The sequence below is a fragment of the Oenanthe melanoleuca genome, chromosome Z (genome assembly GCF_029582105.1).
Source record: "Oenanthe melanoleuca isolate GR-GAL-2019-014 chromosome Z, OMel1.0, whole genome shotgun sequence".
Taxonomy (NCBI): domain Eukaryota; kingdom Metazoa; phylum Chordata; class Aves; order Passeriformes; family Muscicapidae; genus Oenanthe; species Oenanthe melanoleuca.
In genome coordinates, this window is record NC_079362.1 from 51,615,639 (window position 1) to 51,638,839 (window position 23,201).

The following is a 23,201-nucleotide window of genomic DNA, read 5'->3' on the forward strand; positions in this document are numbered from 1 at the left end:
ATTTAGTATAATCAGCAGACTTACTTAGTATATGTATTATGAGATAATTAATTTGTAGGGTTAGTAGAAATTCCATGGCTTTCCCTGATGTGCTTGCTGATTATTCCTTTCTGTGCTTCTTTAGGAATTCTGTAGTGCAAGTTTAAGGCAAATCTTCTCCTAACAGATTATTTCTCTATTTAGAGTCTTGAAAGAAACTGAATTGGATTGTGGATTTGTTATGTGATTCAATGCTTCAGGAACACTTTCCTGGAGCTCCTTGTTATGAACATCCAGAATCAAGAGTATGAAATATCCGTTGTTATTTCTTTCCTTGTCCCTGAAGCCCGTACAAGGAAAGAATTGCTATGTCATTGTCTGAAGTTCAAGTAGTCTTGGATAGGATCTGTTTTGGCCTTAAAATAAATCTTTAAGTGTAAGGTGGAGGTATCTAATCAGCTGTTTAAGCCTTTCCTTAGTGTTTCTTTACAAGCTGAATGTAGTCTGCTGCAATGGGTATTTCTTTGTATGCTTTTTTAAAAAGCAAACTTTTACTTAGTGATGTTTGGGGTTTTTTTACATCAAACCTAAGTGTACTTAAATGCCAGTATCAAGCATTCCTATGGGGTGTTTCCCTATGGAAAGCAGAAGTGTTGCTGCTTTTCTAAATGGATTCTGTTCACCAAGCAGTATTTGATTCAATGCAGTTCAGAGGTGTCTCTTATTTGGAAGGCCGTATGCTGGTGTCTGATTTAGGCTTCTAGGAAGCAGTATCACCACCTCTTTCTAGATTTTCAGAAAGCATACTTTGAGGCATTGTGATGATGAAGCTTTTCAGCATGTATGTTATCTTGCAGTGCTGGGCTAGATGCAGTTGGTTAGCCAGCCATTTTTTAAAGCCAAATCTGCTTTAATAAAGGAAAGCCCATTACCTGTGCTCATGTACAAATTAAAACATCTTTTCTTTAATGTCACAAGACAGTGAAACCTAGAAGAAAAAAACCCAAATACTTTTAATATTAAAAATAATAATATTCACAGTATGTTTTGCCAGCCCCAGAATTGAATATTTTTACTGTCCATAGAAAAGGCACATCTTGACTCCACAGTTTCATGCTAATACGGGTAATAGGATAAGCATTACTACTGCTTTTGCAAAGCGCTTTAAACTCCTTTCTTCTTCTTTTATAATAACATAATACACACTCTTCAGTATCCCCGTGATGCTCAGGCCTTCTGCTTTCAACAGGCATTCAAGAGCAATTGTGCCATGACAGAGTTACATAATCAAAGAATTGTAGAGTGGTTTGGGTTGAAAGGGACAGTAAAGATTAGTTCCAACACCCCTGCCATCGGCAGGGATGCCACCCACTATATCAGATTACTCAAGGCCCTATCTAACCCTAGAACCATTTCAGGGATGAGGCATCCACTACTTCTCTGGGCAACCTGTTCTTGTGCCTCACCACCCTCTGATTGAAGAATTTCTTCCTAATATCTAATCTAAGTCTCTCTTTTTTTCTTTTAAAAATCTCTCCTGTTTTACCACAGTCAAAAAAGTACCTCTCCCTCTTTTAAGTACTGAGAAGAAGCAATTAATGTCTCCCCAAAATACTGTCTTTTCTACCCTTTACAGTCCCAGGTATCAGACTGTCTTCACAGGAGAGGTGTTCCAGCCCTCCAGTCACCTTTGTGGCCCTCCCCTGGACTTGCTCCAACAGGTTATTGTCCTTCCTGTGCTGGAGACGGCAGAGCTGGATCCAGCATTACAGATGGGGTCTCACAAACACAGAGCAGAGGAGAGAATCCCCTCCCTCACCCTCCTGGCCATGCGGTTTTAGATTCAGCCCAGGATCTTGGCTTTATGGGCTGCAAGCACATGTTGGCTTATGTCCAACTTTTCATCCTCTAGTCCTTCTCCACAGGGCTGCTCTCACTGGTATCTTTTCTCAGTCTCTACTCATATTTGGGCCTGCCCTGACCCAGGGGCAGCACCTCCACCTGTTGAACCTCATAAGATTCTCATGGGCTCATTTCTCAAGCTTGTCCAAGTCCCTCTGGATGGCATCCCTTCCTTCTTTTGTGTCAACTTCACTGCTCAGATTTGTGTCATCTGCAAATCTGCTAAGGAGGACTCAATCCCACTCAATGACTGCAGTCTGCACTCAGACTGTGTAGGGAGTTTATAACCACTTTGCCCTACAAGAGTTGTCTGCTTCATCTTAAGTGTCACACACTGGCAGTTCAAGCAAGTGCAGATTCAACAGGACAAATTTTTAGTTTGATATCTCCAAGGAAAAAACATTCACATAACTTCAAGTAATGGATGTTTTTCTCTGAATCAGTAGATATAGTACAAATCAGAAAAAATTCTGACTGGCAAGCTGTAAATCTGAGGAGCTTTGAACATTGCAAAATGATAAGAGCTCCCAGTTTTCCTCATTCATTCCCCTATAGTGAAAGAAGACTGATGAAGTCATCTGAAAACTAAAGAGACTGAAGATTTATAGTTGCTCAGAAGAGCAGCATGGTCACCCAGCAAAGCATCTGAGATAAGTCTAGTTTTCACTGGTACTCTTAACCTTCCTGGTAAGAGCTGTTGTTTAGCAAAATAAAAAAAAAATAAATCTTAAGGTCCTAAAATAATAGCAATAAGGAAATATTAAATGTATGAAAGTGTATTGAATTAAAAGCACTTTATTAGATACTCTTTATTTTCCTATTTTAGCTAGATACACAGCTGCTTAGGAAGAACACCTCCAGTAGTGCCAAAACTATGGTCTGATGTTTACCAGAGTGCAATCTAATATTGCTAATTAAGAGTCTAATGATATTGTTCAGGAAAGTCAGCCAGAATTAAGGGGATAAAAAACCAAAAAAAGGAAGGACACTGAGTACAGACTTAGGAAATAAAAAGGAGGAGGTTTTCCTTTCATAAAGTGGTCATTGTAGGGGAGGAAGCTTTATTGGCTGGTAAGGGTATCAGAGAAACAAAGCAGTCCAGCCTTAAAGCAACATTTACACTTGTATGCTACCACACAACTTTGTTAAGCTATACCTATAGGATATAGACAGAAGGAAAACTAATCAAAATTTCTAGTGTGCAGCAGCACCTTGTACAACACCAATGTTGTATCCTGTATTTTGTGTTTCCCAATAGTCAGCAGTTTGAATGGGATTCTGAATTACTCATTTTGATAACGAAGCCTTAGTTTACTCATTCAAGTAATCCTTGTGTACCAACAGTTATTCAAATGACAGATTATCGCATATTTTAGTATGTAAGATTCACCTTTGATATATTCAGTGACGAAACCTCTACTCATCTGACGAGGCAATTTCTTCAGATAGATTAATGACTCTAAATCTGTATTCATTCACTGACAGATGCTGTGTAAGCAAGTTCCATTGGGAACGTCGTGATTTCCTTTTCCAGTGCACTTGACTAAGCGCAAAAGTCCATGTTGTCATCCTCCTCCCCGCCCTCAAAAAGCAAATGCCAGAGACATGACATTATTTTAAAAATGTTCTCAAACTACAGCACTGTCCTGCATTTGTTGTATAGTTTGGGACCTTGCCATGAATCATGTTTTCATCATGCTAAATCCCTATTTCTTTTTAAAGATCATTCTGCTCTTGATGGAATTCTAGGCCTTGTTTAGCTGCTGAATCAGGAGACAACACATGAGACTACAGGATAGAGGAAAAGTGCTGGGACAATGAAGATTTGGAGATTTGATAGAGAAGCTGAAAGTAGAAGTGAAACCAGAATATTAGTTCTTTAACCTTTTCTTGGTTTTGCAAGTCTGTAGAGATATGCAGAATTTGGCATTCTGATTGACATGTGATAATTATTAGTTAAAATACAAAACCTCCCAGAACTAATAGTGGGTTGACCTGGCTGAATGCCAGATCCCTGTCAGAGCTGCTCTGTAATTCCCCTCCTCATATGGACATGGGAGACAGAATATAACAAAAGTCCCTGGATTGAGATAAGGGCAAGGAGAGATCATTTGCTGGTTACTGCCACAAGCTTGGGGAACTCTATGACAAATCAAATCAGATTTGGGGTTATGACAAAGTCAGATCTTAAAAACACCTCCCTTCCACCAGGGCCTAACTTTACTCCCACTTTTCTCTACCTCCTCTCCTCCAGTGATGCAGGGGGACAGGAAATGGGGTCTGTTGTTAGGTGACCACATATTCTCTCTGCCATTTGTTCTTCCTCAGGGGGAGCACTCACACTTCCCCTGCTCCAGTGCGAGCTTCTCTCCCACAGAAGACAATCCTCCACAAGCTTTTACAACATGAGTCCTTTCCACAGGCTGCAGTTCTTCACAAACTACTCTGGTGTGGATCCCTTCCATGGAGTGCAGTCTTCCAGGAACAGACTTCCCCAGTGCAGGCTTCCCATAGGGTCACAGCCTCTTTGGACACCCATGTGCTCTAGTGTGGGATCCCATGTGCATGAGTTGCAGGTGGCTATCTCCTCCACTGTGAACCTGTATGAGCTGCAGGGGGGATAGCCTGCCTCATCATAATCTTTAGTACAAACTGCAAGGGAATCTCTGCTCCAGCAGTTGGAGCATGTCCTGCCTCTCCTTCAGTTACCTTAATGTCTGCCGGGCTGTTTCTCCTGCATATTCTCTGTCCTTTCTACTCTGGCTGAAATTGTTCTTGAATAGTAATTTTTTTCCGTTCTTAAATCAAAGAATCATAGAATATGCTGAGTTGGAATGGAGCCATCACAATTATTGAGTCTAGCTAGCCCTGCGCAGGACACCCCAAGAATCATACCATTTGTTTGAAACTGTAACACAAATGCTTCTTGAACTCTGTCTGACTTGGTGCTGTGACCACTTCCCTGGAGAGCCTCTTCCAGTGCTTAGCCACCCTCTGAGTGAAGAACCTTTTCCTGATATCCAGCCTAAACCTCACCTGACTCAGCTTCATGCCATTTCCTCAAGTCCTGTCTTGGGAGTGAAGAAGTGGGCACTTCCTCCTCTGCTGTTTTCCCACTATCACTGATGCACTCAGCCTTGGCCAGCAGCAGGTCCATCTTGGAGCCATTTGGCACTTGTTCTGTTAAACTTGGGAGACACTTCATGAAACTTCCCAGAGAAGTCACCTCTGCAGGTCCCACTCTGCTACCAAAATCTTGCCACATAGATGCAAATGTACTAACCAACAAGTTTCTTTTTGGTCTACAGTTCAATACTACTGCACAGTTCAATTTTATTTACAGCATCATCTTAAGAAGCATAACTTAACTATTCAATAAATATGCAAAACTCAGTATCAGCAGAACATTTCCCGCTTTGTTTTTTCTCCTACAGACATTACTAAGCTTAGGCAATTGAGTTATTTTCCATGACTCACATAAGTCAATGGAGAGCACTGATTAACTTCAGTCTAGTCACTTCAAGGTCATTTATGTGTTGACATACACTGAATGTTTTGAAATACCATCACTCCACTCCTGATGTGATAGTAACCATATTCATTTAAGTAAAACGTTTACACTTAAGTCATAGTCCAGTATCAAAAAACAAAGCAGGATATTTTTTTTCTGCTGGGAAGCTTGTGAGGCTGTTTTTGTGCTGTATTCTTATATATTAAGACAGAAGAAATTATTCATTTTGTTCTTCCCGTATTACATGGTTCTGGTGGGATTCTTATTTCTTTGGTTTTATCTCTTTTAACTGTCAGTCTTATTAACATCAGAAATCTTCATGTCTAACAGTGACATTAGTCATTGTCAATACACATTTTGTGTTTGTATGTAGGAATCCATATCGATAGTTAAAACACAAAATGACAGCTTATTTCTGAAAAAGACACTACAGCTTTAAGATGAAGATTGACAGGCAGTTTTTCCTTAGAAAAAGTCTCACCCTCACATCTAATGTTGCCAATATCACAAGATACCACAGCAAAATATAGCTGTACTTATAAATCATTATATCACAGCTTGTGAATGGACAATTGTTCTCATTCCAGTCACTCAGTTCTTTTAGCAAGTTATATTTGACCTACTCTTCAAACTAAAGAGTTTGCAAGAGCTCTTAGCAAGCGAGGAAATGCACAGACAGTGGAAGCAGGGGCACAGCACAGGGAAAACATGGAACAGGTGTAGAGGAGGACCACAAAGACCGTCAGAGGGTTGGAGCACCTCTACAATAAGGAAAGGCTGAGAGAGCTGGTGTGATCCAGCACGGAAAAAATAAAGGCTTTGAGGAGATCTTATTGCAGCCTTTCAGTACCTGAAAGAGGGCCTATAGGAAAGACAGGGACAAACTTCTTACCAGGCTATTTTGATAGGACAAGGTGTAATGTTTTTTTAAAAATAAAGTTGATTTAGATTGAATGTATGGAAGAAGTTTTTTACAACTGGGTGATGGAACACTGGAACAAGTTGCCTAGAAAGTAGTCAGTGACTCATCCCTTTAAGCATTCCAAACGAGATTGAATGGGGCTCTGAGCAACCTGATTAAATTGAAGATGTTCTTGCCCATGGTGAGGATGTTGGATGATATAACCTTTTTAAGATGCCTTCCAGCCCAAATTATTCTATGATTGTAAAAGGCATGATGAAACATATGCTTACCTGGACTTGCAGGTGATCTACAAAAACCTTGTTGCTTTCACATATGCAACCTTTGTCATACAAACTCTCAGTAGAGGAATTGTGGCTGTTTGAAGACACACTTTAGTTCTCAAAAGCACTGCAGAAAACCTAAGATAATTTGTGTAATGTGGTTATGCCTCCATTTGCTTTGTTATTAAAATTTGGAACTAGTATGAGAATCTTAAAACAATTTAAAATTTACTGAGAAACAAACAATAATTGTTGTGTGGTTTTATTTTAAAGTGAGGCAATGTGAGAGAGGAATCTTCAACTGATGAACTGATTTTGTACCAAAGATGTTACCAAATGCCAGAGGTCTGCTTCACATTCCTTCTTTTTCTTGTCCTATATGTTCATGTCAACTATACTTCCAAGTCGACTGAGACAAAAGGAGAGAAGGATAGGAGAAGCATGGCTGACAGAACTAATCACAAAACCTATAAAGACAGAGGAGCAACTTACTCAACTCTTAACCCATCTGCCTGTAATTTTGGTATTACAACAAGAATTCCATCCAGACCTATGTTACTATCTTCTGATGGTATAGCTGTTAAGTGGTTGAACACCATGGATTCCGTAAATAACCTTGTCCAGTCACATCTGATTTTTTTTTTCTCAAGCTAAGATTTTAGATGCAGTGTTATTTTTTTTTCTTTTTAATGATTGAATATCAGATTCTGGGCTGGTTCTCTGTCTCAAATGGTTGGTGTTTGTTTAGCACAAAGTCTTTTGTGATTTCTGCTTGTCGCCTCTCAATCTGTTGATAAATGATTTTGCTTTTTTAAAAAATTTTTCTTCTTTTTCTCATTTCATAACTTCTTTTTCATTTGTCAAAGATCCACTTCCTTTATGAATTCTGTGGAATCTTTATTGAAGATATGTGGGATAATCACTTTCTATGAAGAACAGTTTTTCTGTTACCTTGGCTAAAAGAATGGATTAAAGATAGTTCATACTACTGCATACCATAGAACAGTTAGTGAAGAAAAAAAAGGTCCTGAAGTTTCACCTTCATGTGACTTTTTTTTTTTTTGTCTAAACTGGTTGACTAATTTGTCTAGTTTTGAAAAAATTAGCTTAATAATGTGTGTATCTCTGCTTGATTAAATTGAAGCTGTTGCCTTGTCCCTTTTGTAGCTGTAGCCAGACATTTTAATGGATCACTGTTTTTCCTTAATGCAGTGTTTAATATTTTCATTCTAGAGTTTATCCTAGTAGTGACTAGACTACTATATTCTAATCAGACTTTGGTTGCAGCTGATTTCTTTGACATCAAGAAAATAGTGCTAGATGATAAAGAATTACAGTAATTACTGTGTCTCTGTCTGCTAAAGATAATGGTTTTTTATGGTTTGCAGAAGTTTTGAATGGAAATTAAAGGAGGACTCCTTTGGCTTCTTTACTCCCCAGGAACTATTTTAAATCATCACAATAATTTACCAATGACTGAATTTCTTGAATATGTGTGTACTGATCAATGGATGACAATTATGTAAAGCAATCAGAGTTTGACATACTTTATTGGTGCAAGAATTGATGTGAAGATTTTAATCTTTTAATTCAGAGACTATCTCAAAATGGCTTGATTTGACTTGTCAAATAACTATAGTAAAACTTGTGACAACTTGCACCTAAGTTGTGAGATTGAGAGAAGTTTGTCCACATATACAATCTTTAATTTTTTATTTAAAATACTAAACCCTTTTTTCCTTCCTTCTCCCATGCTGGCAAATGTAGTACTGTGCAAATGAGTTTTATTTTCATGTTGTTTAAAAGTTGGTATTTAAATCATATAGTGTAGGTAAATTTGCAGAATTGTCTCAAATATGTATTCATTGGGTGGCTTCCTGAATTCTAAAGGATGCATTTGCTTCTATATCAATACCTTTGTAGTTCCAGAGCATTCTAACAAATGCTTCTCTAGAAGAACTGAAATATCAACGTAGAAGACAAGATTAAAAAATGTACAAAGGCATTTGGTTTTGGCACTAAAAATCAGTTGATAAAATGAATTTTAATTTCTAATCAGCCTAACAATCCATGTGAAAAGAGCTTGTGAAAAGCTCTGTTTCTGTTGTAACTGGTATAGTGTCCAATGTCCATCAGTCATTGCAGTGTTGTGAGAGTTTTGGTGTTGTGGTGCAGTAACTTTAGTTTGAAAGTACTTTATATTTGAAAGCTGTGTCTCTTATTTTGCTTATGTTTATTTCTTTGGGATTAGTAATAGTTTTGAAGAGCTAGAATAGATCCATATGTTGGCTAATTCTTAGCACAAATACATTCCTTATTTTGCCCAATCAGCACTTCATAGGAAAAATTCAACAAGTGGCTAAAATGCTGATTAAAATTAGCTTCCAGTGCTATTAGGTTTGCTGTAAACTGTAAATTTCAATTTGTTTATACTGTAAACTAACACTTTCTATATAAAACACTCAGATCTTTCACTTTCATCATATCTCAGTTGTAATACCAAGTTACTCATGTCCTTGGTTAAGAACAAAATATAAATCTACCCCACTATAAATGAAAAATCTAGACTATTCTTTTTCCATTCCTCTACCTGGCTCAGTAACTTGGAAAAAACTTGGTGAACAGAACTCAAACTATTGCCTGAACTTAAATTCTTACTCGATTCAGGTGAGTTCTGGTTGTATTTATTTTATAGACCATACTGTGTAGCACTTTCATGTTAACATTGTCTAAAGATTTTTTTTCCTGTTTCCTCTAATTATTAGTTTCATAGATCAGCATTTTTGAAGTTTTAAAGGGATTAAAGTACTTTACTTCGTAGAAAAATTGAACACTGTATTCATGTAGGGATAGGGGTAGAGGTTTTACTGTGCAGTCCTTACATCATTTCCAAATCCTACTGTGGTGAAACTGGGTTTGTCACCAGTTCCTTACAGTATCATTGTTGCAGCAAGCCTGTCAGTATAATCAGAATGTCTGAATGTCTTTGGCTGACAAACATCTTTAATGAGTTTCCTGTATCATGTGACTTCAGATCTATTCCTTGTCTATATGTCTATTGCAAACTTTCTCTTAAAATGTAGAGCTTGTAATCCAATATTCTAACTTTGAATACATAGAAATAGTATATCACAGAATCACACAATATGCTGAGTTGGAAGGGATCACCAAGTCCAGCTTCTGGGCCTGCCCAGGACACTGCAAGAATCACACCATGTGCCTGAGAGCATTGTCCAAATGCTCTTTGAACTCTCTCAGGCTTGGTGCTGTGACTGCTTCCCTGGGGAGCATCTTCCAGTGCCCAGCCACCCTCTGGGTGAAGAACCTTTTCCTGATATCCAACCTAAACCTCCCCTGACACAAATTCAGTCCATTCCCTCAGGTGCTGTCACTGGTCACCACATTGAAGAGATCAGTGCCTGCCCCTCCTCTTCCCCCTACAAGGGGAGGATGTAGGCTGCAGTGAGGTCTCCCCTCAGTGTCCTCCAGGCTGAACAGACCAAGTGACCTCAGGTGTTCCTCATACAGCTTCCCCTCCAGGCCCTTCACCATCCTCATGGACCCTCTGTAGCCTTACATTAGGCTGATGTGGCACCCAGAGCTGCCCCCAGCACTGGAGGTGAGGCTGCCCCAGTGCAGAGCAGAGCAGGACAATCCCCTCCCTTGCCTGGCTGGTGATGCTGTGCCTGATGCTCCCCAGGACACAGGTGGCCCTCCTGGCTGCCAGGGCACTGCTGAGTTGTGTGCAACTTGCCACAGACCAGGACCCCCAGGTCCCTTTCTGTGGCACTGCTTTCCCAATTTCCCAATGGCACATCTCATTCCCCAGTTGGTCTGCACATCCAAGGTTGCCTCATCCCCAATGCAGAATCAGGCATTACCCTCGTTAAACTTTATATGGTTGGTGAGTAATTTGTGTATTCTGAACCTGAAAAGGTTTGCTAGGTGAATTGATGAGTGTAGCTGGAATGAGAGATAAGGAAATGAAGATTAATATCTATATAGATTAAGCTTTGATCTTGTGGCATTATTCTAGAAACCTGCTTTATTTCTGTGAGTTGATTGAAGATTGACTGTTATTGCTTTCTGTTGCAGATGAGCCAACACGTTCTTTGAGTGGTCTTATCTTGAAGAATAATGTAAAAGCGCATTTTCACAACTTTCCAAATGGGGTAACTGACTTCATTAAAAGTGAATGTCTGAACAACATTGGTGATTCCTCCCCCTTAATTAGAGCTACTGTAGGTAAGTTTGTTCTTAATGCTGTCCTCTGCATGCTGAAAATGTTTCTTATGTGGGTGAGACCTTTACTAGGGACATAAGGAGTTACTAAATTAGTAAAATGTTTCATTTCTCATAATTGTTACAACCTCACCATGTTTCAATGAAATTTTTCTTTATTGTGAGTATAAAGATGTCATACATTAGATTCCTGTTATCTTAGAAGTGATATAGCAATTCATTTCTTATTCTTGAAATGGAACTGAATATGTTTATTTGAGGTTGCTGTCAGCTTATGTACCTAAAAACAGGAACATGGTGAAAGTCTGACTTAAGAACTATTGCAGTACTCTGATTGCGTCAATGAAATGCTTCTGTTAGCTGATTTTCTACACCCCACCCCCTACATGCAGACATATGCACATACCTTCAGGGATCCCAGGATCCCCCAGGGATGGATCATACCATGCATAAGGCATTCATGTAAAGTGCTTCTGTCAGAAACAGTAAATAAAGTGTGGTGTACAGAACTTCGTAGTATCATAAAATCATGAAATGGTCTCAGAAGAGCTCTTAAAGATGATCTAGTTCCAATGAGAAGTTTTATTTTTTCATGAACTTTTGATTTTGTAAATACTTTGTTTTGATATATATCTTTCATAAAATACATTTTGTTTTTGTTTTTTATTTAGGACAAGGTAAAGTTGCTTTTCTGTCTATTCTTTGATAATATGATTTGCTCCAATCTTGTAGTAATTTTCCTGGTTTATTTAAAATCTAGAAAAACATAAAATATATATTTGAATACTGAAAATGGGTATGAGTGTCAGTTCAGAAAGAAATTCAGCTTCTCTCATTTGACTCCTCTTATAAAATAATCTACTAGTCACTGTTTAGAATAATTTGCTTTTTCTGTAGGATTCCTTCTCCAGGCATTCACGTTATGGACTCAAAAATTACTCATTTCTTAGCTTTTTCCTCTTGTCTTTTCAGTTATGAAGCTGCTTTACTGTGAGTTCTATTAATGGCCAATGTTTCTAATGAGTGTAGAAACAACACTTGAGTGGCAAGTGCTCTTTGAATTTCAGGTTGTAGAGGTCATGCTTACTTCTTTGTTCATAGTTTTCAGTGGAGTACAGTGGAGCTAGCTAGCTAAGGAACATATTCCAGCTCCATTTGGTTTGCTATCTTAGGGTTGTTTGGTGATGGTGTGGGGTGTTTTTTTGAGGGAGGTAGGGGTTGTTTGTTTTCAAGCAATTACTCTTTAATTTTTCCTGATAGGAAATGCTTGTGAATTAGTAGCTCAATTATTGTTCAGCTTTTAGTGATCCTTGCAGGGATTATTAGGATTATTATGAACTCTGAAGATGAGTAGCAGCTGATGAACTGCATGCTTGCATAAGTGTTGCTGTTTTACATGTGTTTGGCACCCTTCTCTTTGAATTGTTAAATCATGTACCTCTCTGACCTTGGTCCGGTACCCACTGGATTCTTGGTACTAGTGAGCTGTAAAGATGTTACTACCTACCTAGACTGCCTTCTTAGCATGACTTGGCAGGTGGAGATTAGAGCTGCTCTTTTTGATACATGTTTTGTGGCTCAAGCACTATCAATTTAGTGAGTCGATTCCAAGTAACATCTTGGGAATTCTGAGAGCAAGATGAGCAAGTACACCAGAATGGCATCAGAGAAGATTTAGTGCAGAATTCACTCTCCTTTGTGGTCTCTAGCATCTAGTGCTAATCAAACAAAAGGTTTGATCTGGGCTTTTGGCCCAGATGGAGGCAAACTGATTAATCCCATCTTTAGAAGTCACCTTGCTGAGGAGAATGAGCATGTGATTTGAGACCAAATGATAACTGCACATTGTTTTATCCTTACTTAGCTTGTTTTTATTCTAATTCCCAAATAATGGATTGTATGTTTGTGCTGTTAACCTGTGGTACAGGTTTTAAAACCCCATGTGCTAATTTTGAAATACAGACTAAAGCTGCATTTGTTAGGGACCCACAGATCTACCAGGATATAAATACATGTCTTTAGAAAATGTCTGCAACTGTTCCTAAAACTTTCTAGGGACTCTAGTCTGGGCAGGGCCTCAGTGTAGCTCCTGATTGAAAGCAAGCAGGGAAAATAGTTTAAGTATTTGAAAGCAGTGGGGGAACTGGAGGACTGCAGGAGGAGATTGAAAGCTAATGATGCCTATAAGAGGGTATTTTGTTATGAGGTTCAGATTTTAAAAGTTAAAGAGTTCAGAAATCAGCTTGTGGAATTACAGTGGCAAAGCACCATCTGTACAGAAAGTTTATAATGACATATATGGTCTGAATTGCATGCCAGATAATTTCACCCTCTGAAATCAGTTCTATGACCTTGAAAAGATCCAGCATATTGCATCAAAGGAATAATGCAAAATTATTAGTTACGATTTGTCCTGTCCAGAGTGTCCTTCGCTCTTTAATGTTGTCCTCTGTTCTTTTGTATTTAATAAACATTTTAGCATTTATTCCAAAGAAAAATTATGTCTTGTGAGTAGCTTAAGGAAAAAGCTTGGGAGGTTTTTTCCATCACTTTTTGCTTGGAAGATTACTAGTTGTAGTATGCTAGCAGTTACATTTTGCGTTGAGGCAAAATGGACTCATACAAACTCAGTCCTATTTTATAAGTAGCCTTCTCTGTCCCTGTCACCTAATTCATTTTCCCTGGGATTTCTATATGTGCTGGAAACAGAATTAGTGACTCTTTGGGTTGACCTGTCTGTTTGCTGGCTCTCACAGCTCCTAACTGGATGCCCTACCATAGTGTTTAAGCTCTTAGTTGGTATCTTAGTCTTAGAACGTGTTCTTAATGTTTTGTGTAAATACAGTAAAGTTGTGAACATGTAACTTATCACTAGGGTGATAACCTGCATACTTTTATATCAGAGTAAAAAAAAGGAGGTGACTTGAGGTAGATACTCTGTATGTATTAAAGGTCCAGATTTGTACAGTGTTTAGTAAATTTAGAGCCAAAGCTGCCCTGCTGTGCTATTAATTATAAATTATACAGATATATAAATGTTATAAATTATGATTTCCTTAAGTGAAGTTAGTTGGTGCTTGATTTCTAATGTTTGAGCCCTTCATGGCAGCAGGAAAGAGCAACCCACCTTTGCTGTTCAAAGCCCTTCAAATAATATTTGTGACTAAATATACTTGCTCTTTTTATTCATGCTAGTCTTTTACAAAACCATAACTTTCTTAGCTCTTTAGATATTTGAGAGGAAAAAAATTGATATGAAACAAGTGAAAGCATGTGAGATCTCATTTTCTCTGTTCTTGTGTTTCTTTTAGGCATTCTGATAACAACCATTGCCTCAAAAGGAGAGTTACAGAATTGGCCTGAACTCTTGCCAAAGCTTTGCAGCCTGTTGGATTCTGAAGATTACAATACCTGTGAGGTAAGGAGATTTACAGAAAATAGAAGATGATAATCCAAATTTCTTTATTTTTATTTCTCTTCACAGACTCTATATATATGTATAATATCGTGTGCATGTCTCTACGTATTTATACACTCCCCGTGTGTTCTTCTTGCAGAGCAGTGGTTCAGATTTGATACTTTTTCTTCTACCTGTGGCCCATGTTCTTACTGTTCATTCAAACAAATTGATTTTCTTTGCATGAAAGTGGAATAAGATTGCAGATGGATAATCATATTATCTCAGCTGAGGAGTCTCTTGAAATTACTGCTCTGTGATGCCTAATCTTTTAGTCATCATTAGCATCATTAAGTTGATGGTGAATTTTTTCTTACATAAAAGTAGTGTTCATTGTTCTTGTAACTTAAACTGGAAAAGTGATCAATTGCTATATCAAGGTGAGATACACTGTTTTGTTTAGTCTGTATGAAGGGAAATAACTAAGTAACAATTTTAAACTATGAGAAAAAATATTAAGCTATGTCTGATGTAAAAAAATAAAGATTGTGATCACACCATTTGAATTTCTTGATAATATCTTCATGAAAGTGTGAAACATTTTGTATAAAGAGCCTTAGAGATGACTAATGATCCAAGATGCCATGTTATTGTGTGGTGTTATGGTGCTTCTTTCACTCAGGAGAAAAGCCCCACATTTGAAACCCAAATTGACCATCATCTCTGTTTTGCCCCATTGTGAATTATAAAATACAAGTATATATGCAATTAATTTGGATACTTCTGTCTTATTCTACTTACTTCTCAAATAAAAATTAGCTTTTAAGCATTTTTTGAAATATATTTTGGTAGATGAGCATCAAATCAAACTGAAATTAATACTTAGTCACTGCTGACTCTCCAGAGCTGACAGATGCTCAGATGCTGGTTTAAATAAAATGCCTTTAAGAATATTTTCATTTATCCATTAATTAGTTAGCTGCATTTACAATATTAACTAGCTACATTTACTTTGTCGTGCTGAAATTACTCATGCCATATGAAGTCTTAAATTTCGTTTTCTTCAGAATGCAAAAGAGATATTTATTTGTTTATTCATTTTTAAACAGGGCGCTTTTGGTGCTCTTCAGAAGATATGTGAAGATTCTGCTGAAATTTTGGATAGTGATGTGTTGGACCGGCCACTCAATATCATGATACCTAAATTCTTGCAGTTCTTCAAGCACAGCAGTCCAAAAATACGGTAGGTTTATGAGATGTGCTTACAGTTACCTGTTAAAATTTTACTAACATTAGCAGCAAGGCTGCTGTTTTCTACATCTGTTTAAAACCTGCTTAGCTTTTTAAAATGATCCTGCAGAGACCCACAGAAATTATATGTATCTATAATACTCATGTTTGTCTTCATAATATAAGAATCTCACCTCTGTATAATTGGTCAACAATTCTGAAAATCAAATAGTTTCTTTAAGTTTTTGCATATTTTTACAAAAAATTCAGTGTTGTGCTTAGAACTCTAATATTCTGATTAGAAATAACAATTTTGCATTCCTTTCATAACGGCTTCAACAATGGAAGAGTGAAAATTCTTTAGCTGACAAAAGTTTCTGACTTCTAACCAAGAAAAAATTTTGCATTTAACTGACCTTCCAGCTGGAATTAAATGGATTCATCATCCCTTCACTGTAAAACTGTATTAATCTCTCCAAAATAATATTACAGAAGAAAAATTTCAGAATTAAATTGTTATTGCTAGTATTCATTGTGAAGAATAAAGTTTTTACCCTGAATTGAGCCAACAGAATGCCCCTGCTCCAAAGAAGGCTAATGGTATTTTGTGCTTGAGTATTGCCAGCTGGCTTAAAGGAGGTGGTCCTTCCTTTTATACTCCAGGTGAGATCACACCTGAAGTACTGTGTCCAGTTCTGGACTGTTCAGTGTGAGAAAGGCATGGATATTCTGGAAAGACTCCAGCAAAGGTCCATATCAGGAAAGGTCGAGAGAGCTGGGACTCATCAACATATGTAAAAACTTGAAGAGAGGGAGGAAGATAAAAAGCCCAGGCTCTTTCCCGTGGTGCCCAGTAGCAGAACCAGAGGTGGTGGCCACAAACAGAAACTCAGAATGTTTCTTCTGAATATCAGAAAACAGCTTTTTTACTGGGAGGATGACCAATCACTGGCACAGGTTACCCAGAGAAGTGACAGAGTCTCCATCCTTGGGGATACTCAGTAGCCAGCTGCATGTGGTCCTGGGCAGCTGGCTGTAGGTGGCCCTGCTTGAGCACAGCACTGACCAGATGACTCAGAGGTGCTTTTCGACCTCAACTGTTCTATGCTTCTTTGTGATTCTGTGAAAGTGTTTTATCTTCTCTGAAAATTATATTTGACAGCTTTAAGGTGGCATTTCTTTACTGCCAAAAGTAGTAGATAGTGAAGATTAAGACTAATTACAAGATTCTAATACCATTTAGAAAGTTATGCATAAAAGATGCTCACTAAGAAAATTATGAAACAAAGTGTGAACTTGGTCTTGTGAAAAGATAAACTTAATAATTCTCTGAAGTTGAGGGAGAGGCAGAAAAAAATGCTCTTTTTCCTTACCACAGGAAAGTTTTCACTTCTTTCCTATGCTGCTATGTTCATGGCTTTGACACTTAAACCAGTTTCAAGTTTAATGCAAACTACCTGCCTACCCACAGCCTAGTTTCAGTACATACTGCTGAGGTATGAAAAGGACCAGTAGTGCAATACTTCAAATCTATCAAAAGACAACTTTCAAACAATGTTTTATGACACAGTCTTCCAAAAAATGTCAAAACAGAATACAAATCTGAAGATACAGTAGTAAAAATACTGTAGTGAATATTCAAAAGATTTTACAGGTAGTTTTTCCTTGTGCCTCTGCCTTGAGAATGATTTTTGTGTCTGAGAATGAGAAGGACCTTTAAGTAATGGCTTTGCATGAAATCGAATAGAAGAATAGTGCTTCATTTCTTAGACTGTTTCTTTCAGAAGTATTTTAGTATGTATCCAATTACTAGTGTGTTTTTGTACTAAGCCACATTCATATTGTGAACTCATTCTAGTCTCAGATAATTCTAAATATATTGCAAAGATGGCTGCATACTTCACAATGAAGAAGGTCAGGCTAAAATATTGCCGTGTTGACTAGTATGGAACTGTTACTGTCTGCGAAGATCACGGTCATAATATGCTCAAAAAGAACATACATACTATTCGGAACAAATATGCCAGCTCTACTCATCTTAGCCTTTTTACTGAATACTTTATTTTCAAATATTAGCTATATCAGAGTATAAGGCAGTACTTAAAATGTAGTTTAATAATTTTGCTTGGTAATTCTACAGATGCACAGATTTGTTCTCTCTTGCCTATGAAGATATTTGGGTTATGCTTTTGATACCTGAATACACCTTAAAATGTTTTTATTTCATAAAACATGTATTTTAACTATTTTTGTTGTAGGTCTCATGCAGTGGCATGTGTCAATCAATTTATCATCAGCAGAACTCAAGCTCTTATGTTGCACATAGATTCTTTTATTGAGGTGGGTGTGCATTCTTGTTTGGAGTTTAAGTCGAATTGCCTATCTGATTTATCAAGATAAATAAGCTCTAAAATCCCCATTTCTCATTGCCCGATCTTGGCTTTAGCCCCCGTGGATTGAAGTTCACTCTGTATGCTTGTGCTCAGAGCTAACTGCTCTGTAAGTGAAAGAAATAGGTGTATTTCAAAAGATGTTTCCTTTTCCTAAGTAGGGAAAGCTCTTACTGAGTAAAGATGCTAAAGTAATGGCAGCAGTCTGTCTCTTACCTGTCCTCACTGAGAAGTGTATGGCACTGGGCCTGCCTGTCTGCCTGTCTGATAGTGTTACTGAACTTGGGTGAGAGGATTCTGGGTTGTGTAGAGTATTTGATTTGCTCCTCTTACATACTGGCACAATTTATGTTTAGGAGGAAAAAATAATCCAGAACTACTGTTCTTGTGCTACAGTGTAATTGCTCTTGTTAATTAATACACAGTGTCATATTTATATATAAAATATACACTGAGAGACTGAAGAGTTAATTTGCTAACCCATATGTCTTTAAAACATAAAATAGTTTTCTGAGGTGTGCATTGGGCAAGTACAGAAATATATTTCCTTTAGTCAGCCAATAATGTCAATTCTAATACAAGCTGAACTTGATGAATTGAGGTTTTTCAGCTGTTACTATTTTCCAACAGAATCTTTTTGCACTGGCTGGTGATGAGGAGCCTGAGGTACGCAAAAATGTTTGCCGTGCTCTGGTAATGTTGCTGGAAGTTCGGATGGATCGCCTGCTTCCTCATATGATTAGTATAGTTGAGGTGAGTCTCATTTCTTAGATATTCTGCAGATACCCCTGTTTGACATAGCAGTAAAAAATTAGTAAAAGCATTCCTCAGGTATGTTGCTCTTGTACTTGCTGGCTCTTTGTTTCCCTTTAAGACTGAGGTTGCAAAACACTATTCTTATCTAATTGAACTTGACATTGTGTTTAACAGGCAGTGCATATTGCAGTTGTTTATTCTTCATTAAATCAATTACTCCAAAATGGCTGGGATCACAGCCAGGCATTGCTTGACCTTAAGTGCAAAAATTTTGTAAAAATCTAGCACTAGTGCTGAAACAACTTCTGTTTACACAAAAAGAAGCTGTCACTTTTTTGAGTGTGTTGACCATAACCAGGATAAAGCATGTTATTTTACATTGCACTTTGAGCTACTAATGAAAAAGTTCTAATATAAGTGTTGTATTTTATACAAGTAATTTATTTTTATATTGTGTAGTATATGCTTCAAAGGACCCAGGACCAAGATGAAAATGTGGCTTTGGAGGCATGTGAATTTTGGCTGACTTTGGCTGAACAGCCGATTTGTAAAGAAGTATTATGTCGGCATCTTACTAAGTAAGTATCAAGAATTACTTAGTAGCACCTAATTACTTCTTATTAACCAAGAAGTAATAAGTATCAACTCATGTTTATTTTGAGATAGTCCTCTTAAAATGTCAGTTGACTTGTTTATGGATACTCTTAGAGACGGTGAATATGGCTTGCAGTGTGCTTAGAAGAATTCCATAACTAGTTCTTGTGCATAGTAAAATTGAAAAGACTGGTGGGTTTCAGATCCAGTGAACTCCGGAAACAATTTAACTGTTGCTGTAGTGCTTACCTCAAATTTAACAAGCTGTTACACTTCACATGAATGCAAAAATATGGTAAAATGCACTTAGGTGAACAGCTCCATGTGACATTACCCATAATATCTGGTGTGCCATGAACATGTCGTCTTGACTACTGCCTAGGTAAGCATCTCTATGCAGTGCTTCAATATGCATAGTCATGCAAAGGGTTCTTCATTTTAGAGCATAAAACAAAATGACATGACTTGGATTTAGAAATAAATTTTGTATCAATTACTGTTAGAAGTTAAATTTGAAGAAAGCCTGTACAATTTGTTCCTTCACACTTCTGCAGCCTGATAGTACTTTAAGTTTCAAAACCTACTTTTTCAAAGTTTCAGAAAGTTTTCCAATGTCTCAAGAGATATAACTTTGATTGAATGGGAGTAAATATCTGTATGTGTAATGTAAATATCTTTTTGTCTGCAACAGTTCTTGAAACTTCCTCCAGACTAATTTGAAGTCTTTTATAGTAGGAAATTAGCTTTTCAGTGTGGCCAGCAAATGAATACTCTTTCTTTTCATATATGCATTGAAGATTTTTTAAATAAGGAAAGAGTTCTCTCAAGATTTTGATTGGAAGAACAGTGTGACAGAAGAGACATATCCTTCTCAGCAAAAATAGGCATTGTGGATGTGAAGTAATTTAAAAAAGAAAGCAAGATTTTGGTTTTCCTAACAAATTAAAAAGTTGATTAAAATATGTACTGTTACAGAGAAAGACTAGGAGTTAACACCAGGAGAATAAGTGATATGAGAAATTATTTTTAAATTTCAAAATGGTCTGATTTAGTTCCTTTTGTAGTTCAAAAAGCAAAAGAATGATAGTACATAGTACAAGTTCACAACACACACCACATAGTTAATAACTACTAGTATTAAATCTCTCTTGGCCTACATGAACCTTGACACTGCAACAGCATGATGCTTATGTTTTTTAAAAAAGCATTTAGATTTCTAGGCAAATAAATTAATAAGAGCCACATCACATTTTCCCCATGATCTTTCAATGTCATTTGTATTTAAGGCAGCTTATTTGTTGATGAGTCCTGTTTGGCTAGGGAGCTATATAAGCTTGTCAGTACTTGATAGTCTTAAAATTGTGTATGTTAAATTAAAAGTGGGACAAGATCTTCTTAAAACTTACTCATGTGGTTTCTTACACTGTTCCATTTTATACCTGTAGGCTTTCCCATAAAATGTATGCTTCACAAAGTGTGCTGCAGAAATGCCAGTGAATTGGTGATAATGTTTATACTTACTATCCTTAGAACATAATGGGGCATTGTAGTGTGAATATTAGAGCAAGCCTGATACCTGATATTCAAAAACAATACTCACCTGCAGAATATAGCAAGGATGAGGCTGTCACTGTTGCTGCATCATCCTTGGTTATTATTAGTTTCATTTGGCTTATATATTCTTACGCTTTTTTTTTGTTGTGGTGAACGTTTTTTAAAGGGAATTATTTGACTTTTTAGCTATACATCTTGCAGTTGGAGCCCCATACCATTTAACCTGTTTAATAATTAAGTAAATCCTATTATGGATTAGTCAAGATTTCTGCAATATTGAAGGCTTGTCTTACTGAAGTGATCACAAGGTGATAGGAGAGCTTAATATAGTTAGGCCTCCATCTTTAACAGTATTGATGTAGTCTTCGTCGACAAGTAAATAAAGTGACAAGTACTCTTGGCAAGAGTCATCTTACCATGCATATTATGAGAGTTTGAATTCTTACTGAAAACATATAGATCTAATTTCTGATAGGTGCATCTGAATAAGTTCATCAGTTGTGCTATTAGGCTGCTTCTATTTAAAAGTTTGTTATTTGAAATAACACTTTTTTCTCATTAGAAAGTATTGATGAATCTTATTACATGGAACTTGGTTTAGGTAATACTCTTTTTATCAGGCTATTTCTCTTTTGAGTTGGGAGGTGAGGGTTACAGCCAAAATTATGGCCCATATAACTTAGAACTGGTTTGCTTTTTTTGTGTGTAACTTTAATGTGTATAAATATTTCTTTGTAGGCTGATACCTGTGCTGGTAAATGGTATGAAATATTCAGAGATTGATATAATTCTGTTGAAGGTGAGAATCAGTTTCTTTTACTCTGTTGGAATAGTTGGTTAGGTTCTGATTTGTAAATCAGAATGATTCATATCGGAATAGGCAGGCCTAGCCTACCATCTCTACTGTGGAAAATTAGTTTTCTGGGGCAAGGTATGCTGTTCCAAATACTAAATGCAACTGATGCCATGTTTGTTGGAAAATAATCTGTGGGTCTCCTGGTTTGCCCCAGCCCCTTCCCACAGAATTTACGCAGAGCTGGGATACTATTATCATGAACTACTGCAAGAAAACAGCATTAAAAAAATATTCAGAACTAATTGTAATGCCTTCTAGGTTGAACACATTTTTTTTCCATCACTACATATGTCTGTGTATCAAAATTTCTCAATCTTTTCATTCTATTTCATTCCCATTGAGTAATTTCTTAACAAGAAGGTTACTTCATGGGTGAGGATACCTCTCTTGCTTGTATCTTCCCATTGCTTTTCTGGTAAATGCAGCAGTAGAACACAGAAACAGTGGCATTTTTTTAGTTGAGCAGCTCAGGTGGGATGTGAATCTTTTATACACTTAAAAAATCTTGAGCTAAAACTACATTGTTGACTTCCTTAAGCGATACAGCTGGACTAGCTTATCTAATAAAACAATTTGATGACAGGGGGATGTTGAAGAAGATGAAGCTATTCCAGATAGCGAGCAGGATATAAGGCCTCGTTTTCATCGTTCGAAGACGGTGGCTCAGCAACATGAAGAAGATGGTATTGAAGATGATGACGATGATGATGATGAACTTGATGATGATGATACTATTTCTGACTGGAATTTAAGTAGGTCAAAGTAATGTGTGAAATGCTTTGAACTACAGCTGCTTGCATAATACAAGAACCACAGTAAAAAGACAAGTTTATATGTAAGGAACACCAAGGCTTTGTTTTTGACAACAAAAAAAATCTGCTGACATAGTTGGTGGATATGTTGGAGGAGGGGAACCTTTGAGATGACATTTTGAATTTATAGCTGTATTGGCAAAAGCTATCCATTTGTAAGCTTATTTTGAATAAGGCAGATTGAGATGCAAATATTTATTTTATACTATTCAATGGATCTATGAGATTTAAAATTTTAATTCTATGAAGTAATAAAAATGCTGTATCTCTTCTTTAAATTCAGTTTAAAAAGAGGAAAAAAGAAGCTTTGCACATTGATAACTGGAGCAAGCTTAGTAATATTTTCTTTAATTTCAGTCTTCCCTCTAAAATTGGATTGTGTTTGGTTTGGGTTGGTTTTTATTCCCATGTGAACGTTCCACTACCTCTGGCTGTTACAAGTATTTCTTTTCTCAGTGAGGAATTTGCTTCTCAGTACAGTACTTTAGTTGTGAAGATTGGAGATGGCTCTGAGGAGACAGAATTTGAATGGCCTGTTGTGGGGGTCACAGGACATTTAAGGCTAATAGGCTGTATTGTAAGGAAAGAAAACACTTCAAACTGTTTTTTAAGTTCAGTGACAGAAAACAGTTAGTGAAATTCTGAAAAATCTGATTTGAATTTGCTTTGCAAACAAACTCATTGTGGAATAATGCTTTGAGATATGGGCATAGCCACATAGGGTCTTTTTCCCCAAGGCCACAAGTTTTCACAACAGGTGAATGTAATTTCAGGCTTATGGCTAAACAATTTT

The 23,201-nt window shown here is 37.1% G+C and overlaps 1 protein-coding gene across 2 annotated transcripts in view; it reads left to right on the forward strand.

The window, feature by feature from the left end:
* Window positions 1-23,201, forward strand: part of TNPO1 (transportin 1) — a 56,636-nt gene that overhangs the window by 9,374 nt on the left and 24,061 nt on the right. For both annotated transcript variants that reach the window (XM_056514473.1, XM_056514472.1), the window contains 8 exons: window positions 10,673-10,822; window positions 14,131-14,237; window positions 15,326-15,459; window positions 17,705-17,786; window positions 18,467-18,589; window positions 19,052-19,170; window positions 21,479-21,539; window positions 22,180-22,348. In XM_056514473.1, coding sequence (XP_056370448.1) covers window positions 10,673-10,822; window positions 14,131-14,237; window positions 15,326-15,459; window positions 17,705-17,786; window positions 18,467-18,589; window positions 19,052-19,170; window positions 21,479-21,539; window positions 22,180-22,348 — 945 coding nt within the window. The remainder of the gene's footprint in view (window positions 1-10,672; window positions 10,823-14,130; window positions 14,238-15,325; window positions 15,460-17,704; window positions 17,787-18,466; window positions 18,590-19,051; window positions 19,171-21,478; window positions 21,540-22,179; window positions 22,349-23,201) is intronic.